Source organism: Ambystoma mexicanum, chromosome 8, assembly GCF_040938575.1.
Source record: "Ambystoma mexicanum isolate Mex_15411 chromosome 8, UKY_AmexF1_1, whole genome shotgun sequence".
NCBI classification, from domain to species: domain Eukaryota; kingdom Metazoa; phylum Chordata; class Amphibia; order Caudata; family Ambystomatidae; genus Ambystoma; species Ambystoma mexicanum.
The window spans coordinates 170,842,854-170,862,489 of record NC_090929.1 but is presented as its reverse complement, the minus strand read 5'-3'; the positions used below and the strand labels follow the sequence as shown (position 1 = coordinate 170,862,489).

The 19,636-nt window shown below is 45.6% G+C and overlaps 1 protein-coding gene across 1 annotated transcript in view; it reads left to right on the top strand.

Moving 5' to 3' along the window:
• The window catches only part of CCDC187 (coiled-coil domain containing 187), a 335,108-nt gene that overhangs the window by 294,945 nt on the left and 20,527 nt on the right, over positions 1 to 19,636 (top strand). The window contains exons 23-25 of the mRNA XM_069609090.1: positions 7,582 to 7,766; positions 9,531 to 9,646; positions 15,889 to 16,024. Coding sequence (XP_069465191.1) covers positions 7,582 to 7,766; positions 9,531 to 9,646; positions 15,889 to 16,024 — 437 coding nt within the window. The remainder of the gene's footprint in view (positions 1 to 7,581; positions 7,767 to 9,530; positions 9,647 to 15,888; positions 16,025 to 19,636) is intronic.

Genomic DNA, 19,636 nt, shown 5'->3' with positions numbered 1-19,636 from the left:
CTATCATAGTGGCCAAATTTTAATGGAAGCCTAGCTCAATTGATTTCATTATTTATTTTGGGGTGTTTTAGAATGTGATTTTTGGGTGTTTTAGAATCTGACACACACGCCACCTCACTGCCTCTTCGGAGCACCAGTTTGGAAATGGGGGTAGGCAGAAGAATTTCACAACTAACCTTGAGGCACCCATTCTCCGTTATTGTTGGAAGGGGCGAGGGTGGCACAGGGAAGGGATCAGGATCTTGTTAAACATTGGGTTGCGTGCTGGGCACATTGTGTGTCTGTGGTGCTTGCCCACAGTGGACACGGGTAGTCAGTCGCCACTTACCCACAGTCACTCTATGGCTGTGGAGGCCTGGTTGGCATGGAAGGTCTACAACACTTACTGGTGTTGTTCTTCTGGAATGATTAGTGTTTTCCCTGCTTCCAGGCCTGCCCTACCCATGGACCTGCCACTGTACGCTTTATGTTGATGAAAGCTTTTCCTTTCCACCAGCACTGTCATATTAATGGCTTCTCTATACGGTATCAGGTAATAATGTCCCCATACATAATGTCCCCATACATAATGTCGCCGGGAAAAGCCATTGGCAACATTACATATGGTGACATTATGTATGGGGACGGGTTGCAGAAAACAGGGGTTTTGGGGGTGTCCCCCACATGTTCAATGTAATAATGTCTGCGCAAAAAATGGCGACTTTTTGTCGGGGGACATTTATGCAGGGACATTATTACATGGACCCGTCTATGCTGCTTTGGCTGTTGACTAATCTGCTCAATCAGTAATGCACACCCCCTTGCCAGCGATCCTTGGATCCACCGGGGCCCGTGCAGGGATTGCAAAGTAGGTATGACGGGGTCCAGTCTGGCTCCTCAGTTTTGGGACTATTGAGGTTGCTTGAGGCTTTTCTTTGGGACGTTGATGCAGGTGCTAATGCAGACGTGATAGTGGCAGTGATAGAGAGTGCTAGTTGTAAGGCCCGGGGGGATGGACATTGTGGCTGTGGCTGGTGACGGTTCTGATCAGTAGCAGTTGAAAGGGAAGCATCGGATAGTCCCCGGCTTCGGGATTGCCCCGTGGTGAAGGCCAGAAGAACGTTAGGTGCTGGGGCCTGTTTTTTTTTTTTCTATAGCATAACACTCCTGACTTATAAACACAGAGGCGTCCATTCTTGGATCTGGAATAGCCCCATTCGTAAGTCTGGTTATAGCCATGGTTTTCCGACTGCATGGGGAGATCTGGGCGCCATTCTTGTTTTTAAAGACACAAAGCAAGTCCTTATATATCCCAACAGTCTTTCTGTTTATTCATCACACTTTCATGACATTTTAAGTATGCTTATCCGCTTCAGTCTATATTTTGAGGGATTATCACACTTTAGGGACGTTATCACACACAGGGGCAGATGTGATAAACAGTGGGACAGCGCTGTTGCGCCTCTGCAAAGGCCCACTCTCTACCAATACATGCAGGGTCGACAGAAGGCACAATGGTGGGTTTATGGGACAATTTCAAAATGTTTGGGTACACCCCTTTCATGAACCTGGCATAACCCATGAAAGGCAGCTGAGTCATGCATAGATTATAATGGAACGGATTCCCAGTGCAACCCCCAATGGGGGGTGTCTCTGGTTCCATCACAGAGAATGCATAGCATTAGCCCCACCTGAAACTTCAATGATCTCTGAGCATTTTAACTGCCCCCCCCCCCAACCAAACCAGGGCAAAGCATGACTGTGATCATTTATCACCTTTTCAAGAGCTCTGCCTTTGGCCACCATGTACACCACTAAGGTTGTGCAGCCTTTAGTTTATGAAGAATGGTTCTACCTCAGGGACCTGTGCATAAAATCATCCCATCTTGAGGCTTTGTTCTGTGTCAAAAACCTAGATATAGCAATGGAGGGAGGGGTGAGTAGCTGCAGATGACCACGAGACAGGTTATTGGCCTTTGAATGGCAGAACAAAGAAAAGAAACCAGCAAGGAAATGGTTGTGGTGGCACTTTTCAATTGAAATGGTTGCAATGCCCTGATGCAGAAGTTTGTTAGTCGCGCTATATAGGGTTTGGGGCACACCGTTCTGATAGACCTCTATCACACAGCTTTAAGAGAGGTCATCTCTGGTGCATAGGTTTCTTCAAAATCATGCGTGAAGTTTGCTTGAAGCTAAGAATGGGAAAGGAGCTCACTGATGACCAGGCAGGCCAGCTCACAAAGGATCCCGGCTGGGCTATTTACTTGGACCGCACCTCTAGGGACAATAGTTCAGATACATCTCTGTATTAAGGAGCGGTCATGATTGAGTGGTTCGGATACATCTCTGTATTAAGGAGCGGCCATGATTGAGTGGTTCAGATACATCTCTGTATTAAGGAGCGGCCATGATTGAGTGGTGCGCAGGGCTATTGATTACACGTCTAGGGCACTCTTTAAACGGGTTTGTTGGCTGCAGATTCCCTTCTTCTTTATGAATGGCTTACCTCTGGAGGGGGACATTCCATGCCGCCTCCAGTGAGAGGCTGCCAAGGAGTATGACGGAAGCCCAGAAACTATCGGCTCGGCCGCCCTTCATATATAGATCATTTCTATCCGCGAGTCATACCACTGGAGCGGTGCTGCCTACTCACTTCTGCAGGTATGTAAACCATGTGTGCACTGCATGGCATGGAGAAGTATGGTGGAGGAGAACACATCACACTGTAATGCCCGCATCTCATTCTGATTGCACATGCACTCTCAATTAAGTCTTTTGGAACAAGATAGCGTTCACCAGAATTAATTTGTAGTCAGGCAGCAGGCTTCAGCCATTTTGATTGTTAAAGTTTAGCTGCTATACAGTATTAGGGCCTTTATTTCCTGGATGCGGTCCATGCTGCAGCGTACAGCATGCCAGCCACCTTATTACAATGAGTGCAGGTTTGAAGGAGAAGCGGCTTTAATGAGTATGCCGCATTTGGTGCTAGGAACTGGCATGTCATAATCACCTAATGCTTGTCCTTTTTAATATTGTTTTCTAAGCTTAAAACTAAAGCATATGTTTTCTCTTCAAATTCTAAATTACGGCAGCATTGTGTTACAACCGCAGCTTAACGCACATTTTACGCAGGGCGAGCCTGATTCTGAGGTGCATGCAAAAAATAGGAAAGTGTTCTTCCATTAAGGAAGAACACTTTCCGTAAAAGCACTGTATTCTGTCAAAGTAAAAATGTGGCGCCTGGCATGAAAGCCTCATCTTTTGCATGTGCCTGATTTGCGGCTTGACAACAGCCCTAGCAACCATCAGGAACACAGCGCAGGCACTGGTTTTGCACATCAAAAAAAGGAATTAAAGTACGGCACCTGTGAGGTGCCATTAAACTCTACTGCACACGTTTCCCTTTACAAAAATAACATTTCTTTGACTGCAGCACCGCTTTTCTAGTTTACTGAAAGCTTAAGAAAATGTTCTTAAATTATAAAAGTCGAGATAAGAAAGGCTTGCAGTGCCACTGTTGCACACGTTTCTATCAAAAGGATAGATTTGAGCAGCTTTTCCTGCTGGTTGCAACGCCATCTGCCCTCCAATCAATCACCCAACCATCTCTGAATGGTGGTGCTGGAACCTGGAAGGGAGAATGGCTGCTTCCCTCACTACTTTTATCGCAAGCTCAGAACCCGGCCCTGCGTCTCTTGATCAAAATGTTACACTAAAGTGCATTTGCGGCGATCTGGTTAAAGGTTACATTGCACTTTGCGTAGGAAAATAACAATGCATTTTCCCTAGCAACCGCTGGAATCTTGGGCCACACTTTACTAACCGTGCGGCCACGTGAACATTGGTCTGGGATTTTAAACATCATGATCACTTTTAAGTGATTTTACTGCATGGTTTCTATATTGAGGCACTGTCACAATAAGGCTGTAAGCATTGCATTTACCTGCACCCAGTTATTTCCCGATTGTGACATGCACACAGATCTCACTGAAAATGTGCGCAGACTTCAAAAATTCTGAGAATCAGTTCAGCCATTCCTTTAAACCAGCCGCTTTAATTGGAAAAACCAAGTGTTTTGAGTGGACAAGGGAACCCCACTGATAACCATCAGTGGCTATTTCGCCAGTGTGTGCACTAAGGAGTCTTTTACAGCAGACTGTTTACAAGCAGTGAAATGAATGCATTTAGTGCGGATGCACAGAACGAGTCATTTACAGCAGTGAGCGAGTCATTTACAAGCAGAAGCGCAGATAGGGTAGGGCCTGAACGAGCAAGGCCCACCCACAATCTGTAAATGCCCACTCTGCAGCGCTGTGTGGGAATTTACAGATGTTAATGTCACTGTGGTGGGCCCAACTACATGAGCTTCAGACCCCACTAGTTATACAATATTGGCTATGCCTCTGTTTACAAGCAGTGAAAGCAACATATTTAGGGTAGTTACGAATGTGAACATTTACAAGCAATGAAAGGAAAGGGTTTAGGGACACTGGGAATAGTCTTCTGCTCACACCAGACAACCCAAGCCACTCTCTGTCTCTCTGTCTCTCTCTCTTTTTTTCTCTTTTGCTCTGACTCACACAAACCTTCTCAAGAACATGCATCACTCTCACACACCCATACACACGCACACACTCTGACACATGAACACACACACGCACACACATTGACGCAGGAGCTTCCTTCATAGACACCACTGGTCGGCTAAATCCACGCGGCTCAGAATTGTGATTCACTGGCTTGTGGCATGTAAGAATTCTGGCTTAAACCAAGGATTCTGGTTCAAACCTTACTTGCAATGGTTTGAAATAAATGCAAAAACAGTTTGCCACATTTCAAACAAAAATGGAAGCGTATATCTAAGTCGCAATATTCGTACATGGAATAGTCAAGGGAAATGTGTTTTTGCACGCATATACCAAAAGGGTGACGTACAAGCGGACATAGATAACAAAGGAAGCAAGTACATGCACAGAACAGAATGAATATCAGTTCAAACTGTTTTGCTTCCAGATTAATTAGCGTTTATAAAAAGCACAACCGACATTTGTTAGCCAGGTGCAGTCAGTACAGAAAACACGACACTTGCATTAATATAAGCTAAATTCTCAATAAATACAGGATAAATCTATTCCCAACACAGTCCCATCACACATGACCCATAATTGGGGAACACTGCCTATTCATTGGAAGAGAATACAGATAAGGCACCTGCCGCACTCTGTACACATACACACCGACACGAGATGCTGCACAAGGCCAAATACAAGTACAAAGAGATCACGCTGGCTCATGGCCTAGGAATAAAGGATGGTAACTTTTTTAATTAGAAGAAAAGCAATCCGTAGACCCCTCTCCCCCTAATCCCTGTATGGCTCATGTCTTGACGACATGTCAATTGTCCAAGGTTGGTTAGCAGAAAGCCAGCCTATCATATTCCCTGGTGTCATGCCGCCCTTCAAGTTATCTGCCAACCAACCCCTTGTCATAGAAATGACACAGCTTAACCTTTATCAATATAGGGGTGATCTCAGGCAGAGCCATCAGACAAGTAGAACCCAGTGTATATGCAGCCACCATCACGAACCAATCCCCATTCCCTGTAGGTCTTTGTAAACTGATAAAATGTGATGTCATCCATGACGAATTGTACTACTTAAATTGTTGTTTCTAATGGATGCGTAGAGAGCAGCGATAATTTTTATGCTTGTATTCAGCCCCTGCTTTATTTGACTGATCATAAAGGTGCATTTTGCCTCACACTTGGTCTACTTTGTCTTTGAGTCTGGTTTGGATTGACTACAGGTCCTCTGGGTTATTAGGGACATTTTTGGGCCGTCTTGACAGAGAAAATTAAGTTTGTGCCATAATAACAAACAAGACGGAAAGACGTGCGAGGCGACTGAAAGACCTGCAGGCACTCCTCTAAATCGAGGGACAATGCTCCTCTAAACGGAAGGACAATGCTCCTCTAAACAGAGGGGCAATGCCGGGAAGTGCCTGGAAGTCTTTATATGCAGTGTACTCCAACCTCACTCTTCCTGCTACTTAACTTATTTTCAAATGCCATTGCACATAGTCTATATGCAACGCCATTTAAAAAAAAAGTTGGAGAGTGCTTCTGAAAAGCCTACCTGCAGCCATGCCAGTGGTCATGGGAGTGATATTAGGCAAATCTGTCCCCCTTCAAGCGTGGCTATATGTAGTGCCGCCTTTCCATAAGGTGCCTCTACGGCTTACTATACTGCTGAGGGCATGTTATGGAAATGGAGTAGCATTTTCCTCTGGTTCCGGGCACATTTGCTAATCCGTGTAATCCTTTTACTGATCAGCCAAGGTGCACATATCGATAGGAGAATGCTGTGTGTTTAATGTGCACAGACTGCACCTTTCAACGTGGGCTTGGGGGCACTTAAAGAATGGCGTGAGTGGCAATGGGGGCTGGGGCTGCAAGAGAGGAGGAAGTAGGTGAGGGAGGGGTGAGGAGAAACTTCCTCGGTCTTGAGGGGTTCACCCTTCGTGGTCCATGCTGATTCCACGTAAGAAAATGGGGAAATGAATGGTTCTACCCCTTCTTATCCATGGATTCAGCAGGGTGTTTGTGCAGGCTGCAGCAGCCAATCAGCAAAATTCTTATTAGCCTCTGCAGACTGAACCCGGTTGCTCTACTCTTTGTGATTGGCTATTTATTTATTTATTTATTTACATTTATAGAGCGCACTGCAGCCCATAGACATCGAGGCGCTATTACATGAAGGCGTAAGCAGCAAGATTGTGTAAACATAGGAAACAAAGGTACTTAGTTACAGAGAGAGGAGCGGAACATAGTTACAAATGCTATCATACAGAGGGATGATAGCTAATCATAGAAAGTGAACTTTGGCCTTTGGTTGCTCTACCTCATACAGAGGGATGATAGCTAATCATAGAAAGTGAACTTTGGCCTTCAGTGAGTGCCGAATAGCTGGATTCCAGATGAATTTCGGCCGAATACTCACTCGATGCCAAAATTCATTACACCCGTACTACTGCAGGCACTTTTAGATGCTGGTTCCCGGCTCTCAGGGATGATGCTCGCTGGTGATGGGTAATGCTGAACTTTTATGGTTTACTATCCTGAACATTGTCCTTCATATACATTTATTGAAAAGCATATTATTCCTTCTAATGTATTAATATTATCTACAAGCACGGAAATGGCACACAAACCGTTCCTTATTTCCAAAGAATAAAAAACGGAGAATGATTAGTTTGCACCAAGTTTCCATAGTGCTGGACAATATAACCTAGCCCATAGTTTCGACCCCTCTTTCCTGCTTCCACACTCCCCTTCCGTGTGTTCATCCAGGCAACTAGGGAAAACTAGCAAGCATTGATATATCAATTTATCAGAGGAGGCATCTGAATAGTGAGGAAAAGGGAGGCTAGAAGTTGTGGGTAACTGAACTGCACACAAGAAGAAACCTTGGACCAGGGTCACCCCTATGCATGAAGGGGGAAATAGCCTAGTAGGAGCCATGATGTTGGCAGCCCTTGTTGATAAATATGACTGCTCATTAGCCTATCAGAGAGTGGGATCTGATTGCTATTCATTCTTAACAGTCACCCTGCACAGAAAGAAGCCAGATCACCGAACCACAGATTGGGTACAGAGCGGCTGAACGAGCGAAGGCAAAAAGTAAAGAGCCCCAGGTCGCAGTTTCGTTCAACAGACGCCGAGATGCCAGATGAGCCCGCCGATCAAATCACAAATCAGACGATAGAAGAGGCTACTGGAGAAGACCAAGGTATTGTTTCCATTGTCTTGGGAGGATAGCACAGGGGCAACGTGCTCGCCTTGGGAGCAAGACGACACGGAGCAACACAGGTTCGATCCCCGGGTTCGTGCTTAGACACCTCTGGGTATTAAGTGTGTTAAAAATAACCTATCATATCATGTCCATAAGAGGAGGCAAGTAATGCTTAAGAACCACATCAAACATCTTCCAAAAAAAGAGGAATGGGAATAGTAGCCAATTTTACACAATTTAATATAATTGAATGGAAAGTATGTAATAGAATATGAAACTCATTCCTGAAGCAGATGGTTCTGTCATTTAATATCGCCTTATAGACCTAGAGAGAGGTCATTATGATGTGATAATGACCCGCCCTTTCAACTCGGTCCAAGCGATTATGACACCTTATAAGGTCTGTAAGTCCATTGTCAAATAGCTGTAGTAGCAATATCGATTTTGGATTTGTTGTGGTAAAGTAAGAAAGTTAGTTTCATTGTGAATAAAGTAAATTTGCAAAACGCGTTGGTAAATTAAATGTTTCATTTTGTAGCAGTTAAATAACAAGGCTGTCTCCATAAGTTAAGCATTTTAATTGTAAAGTTGCTTGAAGTGCACAGCTTTAGCATGAACTTGCATTAGTGAAATGTACAACTCCTGGCCTACACAAAAGAGAAAGCATTATTCCCCATTTTAGGGTTCACGTTGGTCTGTTTAGTTGGATGTTGCCTGTCACATTGAGGGCGCTGTGAAAGAAATCTTGCTGAGAAATTGCACTGGTGTTTCTTGAATGCAGAGAAATGCTTTCTGCTGCTTTCCTGTCTGCTTCTGAATTCAAAATGTTTGGAATTCAGTCACTATTAGCAGTTATTGACTGCATTGTGACCATCTGATTAGCTGAGAGGAGGGTAATAATGATAGCCATGCACTAATACATTATATGAATATTTAATCTGCGCCAACTAGACAAACTTTCCCAGCAAGGTTGTAGGTTCAAAAGTGGGCGAGGTTGACTGTGTTCGAAAGCCAATCATGTTTGTTGGATGTTCGGAGGTTAGCGAGTGAAATAAGGCTGTTCCGTGTGTCCAAATGAGTCCAACCAAGCTTAGATAGCTTCATAAGTAGGAGTTTCCTGCTCGTGACTAATGATTGAATGGGGATGTCGGGCGAGTGACCTTAGCTCAGCAAGCAGAGCAGGGTGGGGGCACATTGTGAAAACCTTATACTGCTGCTTTACAACGTGGATGTGTTTTGAGGCAATGCCTCATTGCCTACTGCTATTAGTCAAGCGCCTCTCTTGGACAATGCACTTTGCACAAACTGGCAAAGCATAAGGGCTCACTTTCTTTTGAATATTAAATGCACAGAGATCTGTGCAATTGTAACACTTTGCAATATGTATTGGCGAAGTGTAAAACACAGGCAAAATCCCTTTACACCTCTTGCCATTGGCATGTCTCCACCCGCTCTCTTCCCTTTTCCATATACCTCAAGATTCCTCCCCCCCAAGGCCCCGCCCCTCCTGCCCAGCCACCCTTCGTCTTTGTGACCTCCATGACCAAGGTGGCCAAGACTGGAGGGCACTGTACTAACAGACCTGGCATTCATTTTAAAACATGCTTGTCAAGGCCAGTTTGAGCACTGAATAGATGTGTAACTTTGAAGCCCTGTGTCAGTATTACATGTTAGCCAATATTTAGAGCTCATGTTTTTGAATCGTGGGTAAAGGCTTGAGATGCGCAAACTCTGCTTTCATTCATGTAATATTTCTTTCAGAAATGCAGGAAGAGCCGCCTACTTTGGTGGATATCGCAGAGACCCCGAAACCTCTCCATGAAGAAATTCTTAACAGAGTGCCAGTGCTACAGGAAGAGAACAAACAGCGCCACACAGTAAGACGACACATGTCCGCATTTTTAGCGTGCTGTACAGCGCCATGGGGCGCAATATCGAAGGAGGCTTTTTACTTCCAATTTTGAAGGATACTTCAATTGCCTGTTTGCATTGAATGATTGATTTCGTTTTGAAAATGTCCACCGTAAATTGAAATGAAAGGAAATAAAGTAAATAAAAAGTTCTATGCTTACTCATATTGGCCTCTGCCAATCTCCGAAAAGGGAAAAACCTCCTTATTTGCTTAGTTTTCTACTAACAGTGCTGCGAATGATTTTCGCATCGCTGCATTTTAGGCGGCAGAGGCGTGCAGTGTGAGGGGATTAAAATAAGTAGGTGTTTGGTTGAAGGTGTTAGGAGCGGGGGTGACTTGAGGGTACCAGACTTGGGATACTTCTTCCATAAGGGCTTGGACTGGAGAAGTTAATATCCAGGCTTTGTGTTGGTACTGCGTGACGTACTCTTATAAATGTCTGAGCATTCGTGACTGCTTTCGGGTCAAATTAATTCAAATCGGAAATTTTCTGCAGTGAAACATCAAATATGTCTTTGTTTGTATTATGTTATTTAAACACGTCAACATCAATAGTCACGAAATGCACAATAGATTGAACTCAGAGCCAACACAGATAATCCATACTGAAATAGTGCTTGTCATTGATTAGTTATTCAGTTAAGTCACTAGAATGTGGTTAAGTCGACATGTGTTTCTTCTCAACAACACTTCCTCAGGACTCTTTATAACATAAGCCCCCCTGCCTGAGACCCCTTCGCTGATCCACGTGAGTACGCTGCCTCTTCTATGCCACTCGCCAAATATCTGGCAATACAAGCAGCAAAGAACCTCACCAGTAACTTAGAACCCGTCGCAGCCTCCCGGTGTAAATCTGCGAGCACACTCGATCTGCCTACATCATCCACTACCCATACAAACTTGCCCGCCGGAAGGCCAGTGCCACTGTTTTTCCACAGATCTTATCCCGCCTGAGCGCCCGCACTGTACTAGCATTACTAAGCCTATGTGTCTCTTGCCTCGCGTTAGCTCCATTTTAGATCATGCGTGCTCTGCAGCTGGAACTCTATTTCGTACGTACTGCATTAGCCACATTTAGCCAACGTATCATTGTAATTTGCGCCATCCTGTTCATGTGGGCTCTGTTGTTTAAAACTTTATTTTGACTGTACTGCATTAGCCCTATCCAGCAAATATATTACTGTACCTGCACTATCCTGCTCATGTGTGCGCTGTAGCTAGGCATTCTATTTAGCCTCTGCATTGCCCCTTTGCGGTCTAGTTTTCATGCGCCCGCGCTGCATCAGCCCTACCTAGTGTAAGTGCTAGCTCCGCACTGCTCCAGCTCTACTTAGCCCACCCATGTTCCCAGATCTATCCCACTTACTGCTAACTACCCGCTGCCCACTTAGACAAACCTCTTGCATAGCCCACGTTCCTGCTGAACCATCGTCAGAACCTGGACTGCATGTAACCTTAGCTAGCAACTTCTGACTTTGCCAATCTCCCCACTTACCTCCACACCAGTATCGTGCTACTACACCTCGCCTCCCCAAGGCCATTGCTCCCCTTACTAAGGATAACGTACTGTGTATTGCGGATACCTACATTCTTGCTACTTCTATCACTAGCCAGTCCAGCTGCTCTCAGCATTTTGCGCACTGAAATTATGACGCCCACATGCAGACCCACGACCGCCCACCTGAGCGCCGAGTTGCCCAACATCTATCTAAATAACCCTGCTTTTATATCATTTCACCAAAAAACCCTTACCTAACCAACCATGCTCCACACGCCTAAGAAACATAAGACTAGGAACAAGATTCCTGGGGATTACGGGTCATCCTATGCACCCTAGTATCCAGTCAAAGCGCTTAACGCCCAGCCAATCCCCCCAATCTCCCATCTCGCCTACTCTCCCCCAGATGACTTCGGCCCCACCGAGCAAAGCCACACAGATCAAAGCCGCGTTGGTCAACGGAAGATCCCTTGCAGCACATGCACTGGACATTGCCGATCTTATCAAGACCCAGGAGCTAGACCTCATGGCCATCTCTGAAACTTGGCTGCACCCCACCTCTGGCCCAGCACTATCCATAGCTATTCCACCCTGAATATTCCATCACCAGATGCGACCGCACCTCCAGAGGTGGCGGGATTGCATTCATCCATAGAAACTCGCTTAGACTCAGAACCCTTCCAAGTACAAACTTGGAATCGGCTGAGTTACTCTATGTCAAACTTCCCTTATCTGCCAACCAAACAGCCACTATACATCTAATCTATAGACCACCTGGTCCTCCCACATCATTTGTGGACGACATTACTTCCTTAGTGCTTGATAAAGTTAAAACCAATTCTCAAAAAATCATAGTTGGAGACCTCAATCTTGGTTACCAAGACCCTAACGACCTTACTCCCACCATATACGTGAATCCGCCCACATTAAAGGGAGGTCCCTAGACTGGCTAAGCGACACCAACTGTAACATTAGCCTACTCTCAAATGTTCCATGCACCTGGTCAGATCACCACATCATCACCTTTAACATTGAAGCAGCTCACTTGCCTATGCCTTCCATTGCCCCAGCCATCCCTACCAAAAACAAAAAGAACATAACCTCCGAAAAACTACTCCCCCCTCATCCTTCCCTCCCTGAATATCCTCACCAACCACTGTTCGGACCCCACCACCCTGGCGGACACCTACAACCAGGCAATGCTCTCAGCCATAAACTCCATCGCTCCTCTCAAACTAAAGAGATCCAAACAGCATGCGCACCTCAACTCGTGGTTTACACCACAGCTAAGAGTGCTATGCAAAGAGAAACTCACCGCGGAGGCATGCTGGAAAAGTCACCCGACCGATGCCCACAAGGACAGTCTATTCCTTGCTACTCTCAACTATAAAGAAGCCATGTTCCAGGCCAAAAAAGAATCTTACAATAACCGTATCCTAGCAGCACAATCTAACACCAAGGAACTATTCAAAATCCTCAAGGAACTTGAATCTCCTGCAGCACCCCTGACTCCTGCACCAAAGATAGTACTTGGTGTACCAAAATACAGTCAGCACTTTTGGGTAAAATTGCAACCCTCCAATCCAAAATTAAAAACAAACAAAACTTTTTACAGTCTGATCAACTTCTGACCTCTCCCACGTCCAACATTTGCCAAACCAACCCACACTTTAAACCATTCATCTTCTCCGCTCTTACCATTCTGGAAGTAGATGGGATTATAAATAACCTTAAGCCCTCCAATTTCCAAGGCGACCCATGCCCTGCTCCCATCATTAACAAAGCTTCTCATGAATTAGCCCCCTTCGTCACGGCCTTCATAAATGCCTCATTCAAAACTGGTATAGTCCCTGACAATCTCAACATGGGACGGAAACAGCCCTAATTGACCTGAAAACTCAAATGGAGTTAAAAGATAATGGGAAGTTAGCGCTACTCCTCCTCCTTGACCTCTCCGCGGCATTTGACCTGGTCAACCACCAAATGCTCTGCCAACACCTTAAATCTGCAGCCCACTTCTCTGACTCTGCCAATGAATGGATCCACTCCTTCCAAAGCAACAGATCCATGCGGGTCTTCTCGCCCTTAGCCTCTGCAGACCCCTCACCGATTCACTGCGGCGTCCCTCAAGGGTCGTGTGTATCGCCCACGCTCTACTATGTGTTTACCAAACCACTCTTCGATGTGCTTGATTATCTGGGTGTCTCCTACACCAACTATGCAGACGACACCCAGATTCTCATTCCCATCACTGGTGATCACACAGCCGATACTAAATCCCTGAATGATGTTTATTTGGTCATCCAGGCCTGGATGGCACAACACAAACTTTGCCGTAACGATGACAAGACGGAGCTCCTACTACTAGGTTCGACTCAATGTCTCAACAAATTAGACCTAGCCTTTAAGTCTTTTAATATCGATGGCAACAACTTCAAGGTCTCGGCAGACAGCAAAACCTTAGGCATCTATCTAGACTCCGCTCTCTCGCTGAACAGGCAAACGAATGCAGTTAGGTCGGCCTCGGCTTACACCTGCAAACTTATCACCGCCTGCAGACCCTTTCTCAATCAGCACAACTGTATCACCTTGGCAACAACACTCATCATGTCTAAAATCGACTATTGCAGTGCACTCTACTTGGGGACTAGCCAGTCTAACCTTAACAAACTGCAAACAATCCAGAACAATGCCATCAGGGCTGCCCTCAACATCCCTAGACGGTCCCACATCTCCAATGTCCGATCTGATCTACATTGGCTCCTAGTAAAACAGAGAATTGCTCTGAAAACCCTAGCTTTGACCCATAAATGTCTGGACAATAAAGCACCACCCTACCTCACCTCACGTCTCACACTCCACACCTCCACGCGACCCACCAAAACACCACATATTCACAGTCTTATTCTGCCCAGATTCAAACTCCAAAAAGCTGGTGGTGTGAGCTTTCCTGTACTAGCTTTGGAACTCCCTGCCCACTCCCATCAGAACTGAGCCCTCCTTCCTAGCCTTCAAGAACAAAACCAAATCCTAGCTGCATACACAAACTCTATGAAGCACCATGATCAAGTACTGACTCCTACCTGTAATATACTGTAATTGTGTCTATATTCTTTGTATTTGCTGTAAATATGTTCTATGCTCTATTTTATATATTGTATGTACTGTAACTGCTATAAGAAGATGGGCCCGGTTGCCCCAGGGCCTGGCTGCGCTTTACAAATAAATAAAATTACAAATAAGACATTTCATTGATTTGTGTTTACACATTGTTGGTTGCCAGCGTAGATTTGTTAAGGTAAGTAGATTTTCACTGGACTCCATTGGAAGCCGGGGCCCCCTAGACATCAGCTGAAGGAACATACTTTTTGTTGGTAAAATACCCCGACCAAAACCATTTTACCTACGCAACTCTACACAAGCAGCCAAACACACAGAATCAAATCAATGCAATATCTGATATATTAGAAAGTCTGGAGTAAACATTGTTGCACGCAGTGGTGGAAGTGTACTGAAAAAAGTTGTATAAATTTGGTCTCGGCAGGGGAGATGATAGGCGGAAGCAAAGTGCAGCAAGTGACAAGGTGTTGGGTCCGGGGCATTGCAATACTCTAAGTGACTAGTAACTAAGGCTCCTATTACAACTTTACACTTACACAGGGGCATGAATGGACAAAACCTCTATATAGAATGGGGAATATGGTCGTAAAAAGTAGAGGAATGGTAAACAGAAAAAAGTAAAAGTAGTGGAACACCACTCCCGACCGTTCCCGCTCACTTTGATCACTGGTTGCACGAAACACATGCTGCCACAATATCACTTTAAAGAGAACCCACATTCTCTATACATTAACTCATTTTTTCTTTGTACATAAGTCGACCGCAGCGCGGCCAACAATATAGGTTCCACACTCAAGCCGGCTGGAGGGGGGGCTTGCATATAATAAAAGAAATTCCCCTTCCACTAGAATTACACAAAAAATAAATAATTCACTACAATAAAGGGCAAAGAATTGTAGGCATAGTGCGCATGCAATGCTGAATTGTGAAATGCTGGATGTCACCACATAACAAGCATCAGAACAAGGACAATGGCAGGCATAGGCAAGGTATATCCTTAAAGTGCAGTCAATACAACATTCCAATTGCATCCCATGTAAGGCATTGTGTTTCACACTTTGGTGGAAAGAGACCCTCCGGGCACCTGATCACACATTTTATCACATGTCTCGGGAAGATAGATCAGTGGCAACGTGCTCGCCTTGGAATCAAGACAACACAGAGCAACTCAGGTTCGATCCCCGGGTCCGCGCTTAGAAACCTCTGGGTATTAAGCACATTATAAATAACCCATCATATCATATCACATATTTCAGCGAAAGCCATATGATGGTCGTGTGTCACATCGGCATTCATTAAGGAATGGCGCCCATCTTGTGTCTAGCCATGAAAAAGCCACCTAGACAACATTTTCAACATGACAAACCACAAAACAGAACAGCGTAGGCTGACCCTCCAAAGTCCAGCAGCAGATCCTTTGCTGTCTATCAGAAACAAGTGAACATGTCTGTCTAGCCTACTGGGCTGCGCTGCACTGCTCACCTGCCCCCTGCTCAATTTCTTTTTAAATACTGCATGCTCTTCTCTAGGAGTTCTTTTTTGTTTTTGTTGTTTTTCACATGGAACATGTCTGTGTTGCTACTCCATAGGGATCAGTCATCATGGGAAAGGAGTCAGTCCCTGGTACAGCATTTGAGGTCGAAGAGAATTCATCAGTTGGTGTGAGTCCAGTGTACTGGAGGTTCACCGAACTGGAAACCCAGGACCCGGTTGCGGCTGTGCAAGGTAGAAGGCAGTTTCTTCTTTTGTTAACATTGCATTCGATGTTCGGACATGGTTGCCTTTGTGCACTAACACTGCAAAGAAAATACCAGCTTGCATTTGAGAAGGATTTGAGAGACAAGATGATATTACCTTTTGAGAGCAAATTCGGGGAATGTGAGGTGTGGCTGCCAACCCCCAGGTTTCCCCAATTCTGGTTAATCTAGGCCTGCAATTATAGTGAAAAAAGGATATGCTATATGTGTGTCGTGAAAACTACAGAAGGTTTAAGAGTGGCGAGAGACAGGAACGTGGTTGTAAGCTTCTTTATTGTTTCTGATGCAAAGTGGTTAGATGAAGAAGGGGTTGGGCAGATGGGACGATAGGTACCAGCGCAGCTTGGGTACTTGCTGGTAAGACGGATAGTGAGGCGTGGGTGAGTTTGGGCGTCATGGATGAAAGGGAGGAGGAGGGAGAGGGGATCGTAGGCAGAGTATTCCACATGTTAACTGTTTTGGAGAAGTAGTTGACAAAGTCATCAGTTGAGATGGGGCAAGCACGTACTGGTGGAGCATGGGTAGTTTGCCAGGATGAGAGAGGAGGGAGGAGATGAGGTTGGTTTAATAGTTTGCACATGGCTGAGTCCAGGGCAGTAGTGACAGCAAAGAGGGATGCCTTGTAGGAAGCAAGAAGAGAAGGTTAGTGGATTTCGCACCAGCAACCCTGGTTGAGGCACCTACTAGTCCATGGCTCAAGGTGTCGGGAGAGGGAGTGAAAGATCAACTTGGCTCATGGTGGTCGATTGAACTTAAGAAATGCCTGACTTGCTTCCCGTAGCTGGGGGGGAGGGGTTATAGATTCAGGTTCGAATTTTCATTTTGTGATTTTAAAATCATATGTGGATGGAGGAGCGGCAGTGCAATCTAGAAGACAAAGGTGAGATGGTAATAGGGCAGAAGAAGGGACGGGAGAATTGAGTGAGTTGCTAGGATTGAAGCTCAGGAAGTTTTTGAGGGCTAATTGGCTATGTTCTATAAGAGGGGAATCCAGCTGGAGTTTGTGGGCCTTTGGTGTTTTAATGAGATTAATGCCCCATTGAGTATTACTGGTTCTTTAGTGGTACCTTATTCAAGGAGAAGATCAAAACCTGGAAAGCGGGTGGAGGGGTTGGTGTGAGGAGTCCAAGAGCAATCATTGTGAAAGAAGAGGGAGGAAGTCAGAGGGGCAGATGGGACGTGCTTTGTTGATAATGAGACGAACACCTCTGTAATTCTGGATATTAGCGGGGAGTGGCAAAAGGTCGCAGAGTCAGTGTTCAGAATTGGAGGAGTGGCAGTCTCATGTGGGGTCATCTATGTTTCAGTGACACCAGTCACGGAAAGACGAGGGGTCGTGGGAGTCAAGGTGGGGAGAAAGAACAGAACTTTTGTTAGAGTGTTGGCATTCCTCAGCCCGAGCTCAACCTTCATCCCTGCATGTCGTCTCCATGCCCCCTTATGCCACGGGTCACTATTGCTTTTCTCTGTGCTGGTTTCACTCTCCGAGTCCTTATCATGTTTTCATGCCTGTATCCTCCCTACTATAACCCAGTACCAAACTGTTCTCCAAACTCCAGCCCTGTGCGCTTCTTGGTGCCCCCTCTTCCACAATGCTCTCCCCTTCCCTTGCCTCCATGCCCGCACTCTGTTCCATGTCCCTGTGTATGCCCGCTCATCTGCCCAGCCACTACTTCTTCTACGAGTGACCTCTGCCTCCTTCTCATTCCTATGCACAGTGTGCAAAGGTCTGCCTTCAAATTGTTTTATTTTAGGTACTTCTCTCCGTCTCCTGTTTTGAGAACATAAACCGGGTTCCCAAACTAGAGGAATCTGTACTGATTGATTGTGTATTGATTTGTATGCATGTTCGTCAAAGGCAGACCAAATGCTGATCCGATTTAGAACTACTATCCCCTGAGCCAGTGTTAAAAATTAGCAAAGATTTAGGACTCATGGTGCCACGTTATAGGAACGTTGAATCGGTGCAAGCGGAAGTATCACTAGGGCAAATCACTAGGGTAAACGTTGCCCTAATGCAAAACACATATTCTTTCAATGCATCTTTTCATCAGGTGAGGCGACACCGTTATTTATTTATTTATTGCATATATGTACATCGCCCAAACCCCGTAAGTATCGCAGCGCTATCACGGTCCTTAAATAAGGACCACTGAGAGACGGGTTTGTGGTTCACTTGTCTTTATTGCCAATACGTGATTTTAAGGTGGGGTTTAACAAACACCTACAGGCACTAAGGAAATGATTGAAAAATCATGGGAATAAATTTGTAGAGCAGTCTCCTCTTTCTATATATCTCAAAAACCACCTTCTGTCCACTATATCTTCCATTTCCTTCCTTTTGGTGTGTACACTAGGATGCATTAATATTTGTAGCATCTTAAACTGCATGTGCGGCGCTTTCGTGAAAGCGCCTTATAAATAAATAAATACAAATACAAATGGAATCCTTGCAGGGTACATTTGAATACTTTCGGCCTCATCACGAGTTGGGCGGTAGCCCTTAAATGCGGTGGCAACGCTATTACCACCACATGACCACCACATTACCACCAAACATGAGTCTGGCAGCATTTACCCCCAGCTCCAAGCTATTAGCGCGCTTTAATTGCACCAAAAATCCCACATTTGGTCCAATGGGGAATACCCATTACCGCCCAACCCTTTACCCTGGCGGTAATGCTATTAGCGTGGGTGGTACTGCCCAACTTGTGATGAGGCCCTTTGTCTTGGAGGGGAGGACAAGCTCAAAGAATTACACTCCATCCACCCTCTTGGAGGTATATCAAGAAGTGGCAGATGGACCAACCCAGTTCGCTGTGGCTTGGTCCTCTGATACGAAAGGGTGGGGAGTTCTTCTGACTCCCCTCACAGCCATTCTCTTTGGCTCTGCCTTCTGTTTTTTAAGGAGAACTGACTAGGCTAAAATTTTTTCTCCAGCTCCTTTAACATCACCCACCGATCAAAAGGTGTGACAAGGTCAGTAACCTGAACTCGTCACGAGGGGATGGCAACCCCTCTCAGCCTGGTGTGGAAGGCCTACCAGGGTGGAATCCAGACCCAGGCTGACCACAGAGGGAGATGGTGGAAGTTGAGAGGGCTCTAATCTCTGGCCCCTCCCCAAGCTTCTGCTTCTATATGGGTGGTTCCACGTTGCATCACCCACACCTAGACCACCAAATGTTTGCCAGTATTTTTTCTCTCATTGCAGGCATACGCCATATTCCGAGAGCAAGGCAGACCACCCGCATGAAGATAGCCCATCAAATCCTCCCAGCCGCGCACTTCAGCTAGCAGAAGCGTACGCGCCACCAGAAAGAGAATAAGTGACTGGAGAAAGAGCTGAGCTGGACAGCCGCAGAGGCCGCAGCACACTGCAGTAAGGCAGCAGCGCGTGCCAGGCTCCAACAAGAGGAGGCCTCCTCTGAGAAACACATATTAAGGCAATCCGTGCAGAAAAAGGGGTGGGGCTTAAACAGCTATTTATGCTTTTTTCCATCTAACACTTCACAGGTGGGGAAGACAGGACTACATGGGACAGGGGAAGAGGACCAATGGGTGAATGAGGGGGAAGTATAAG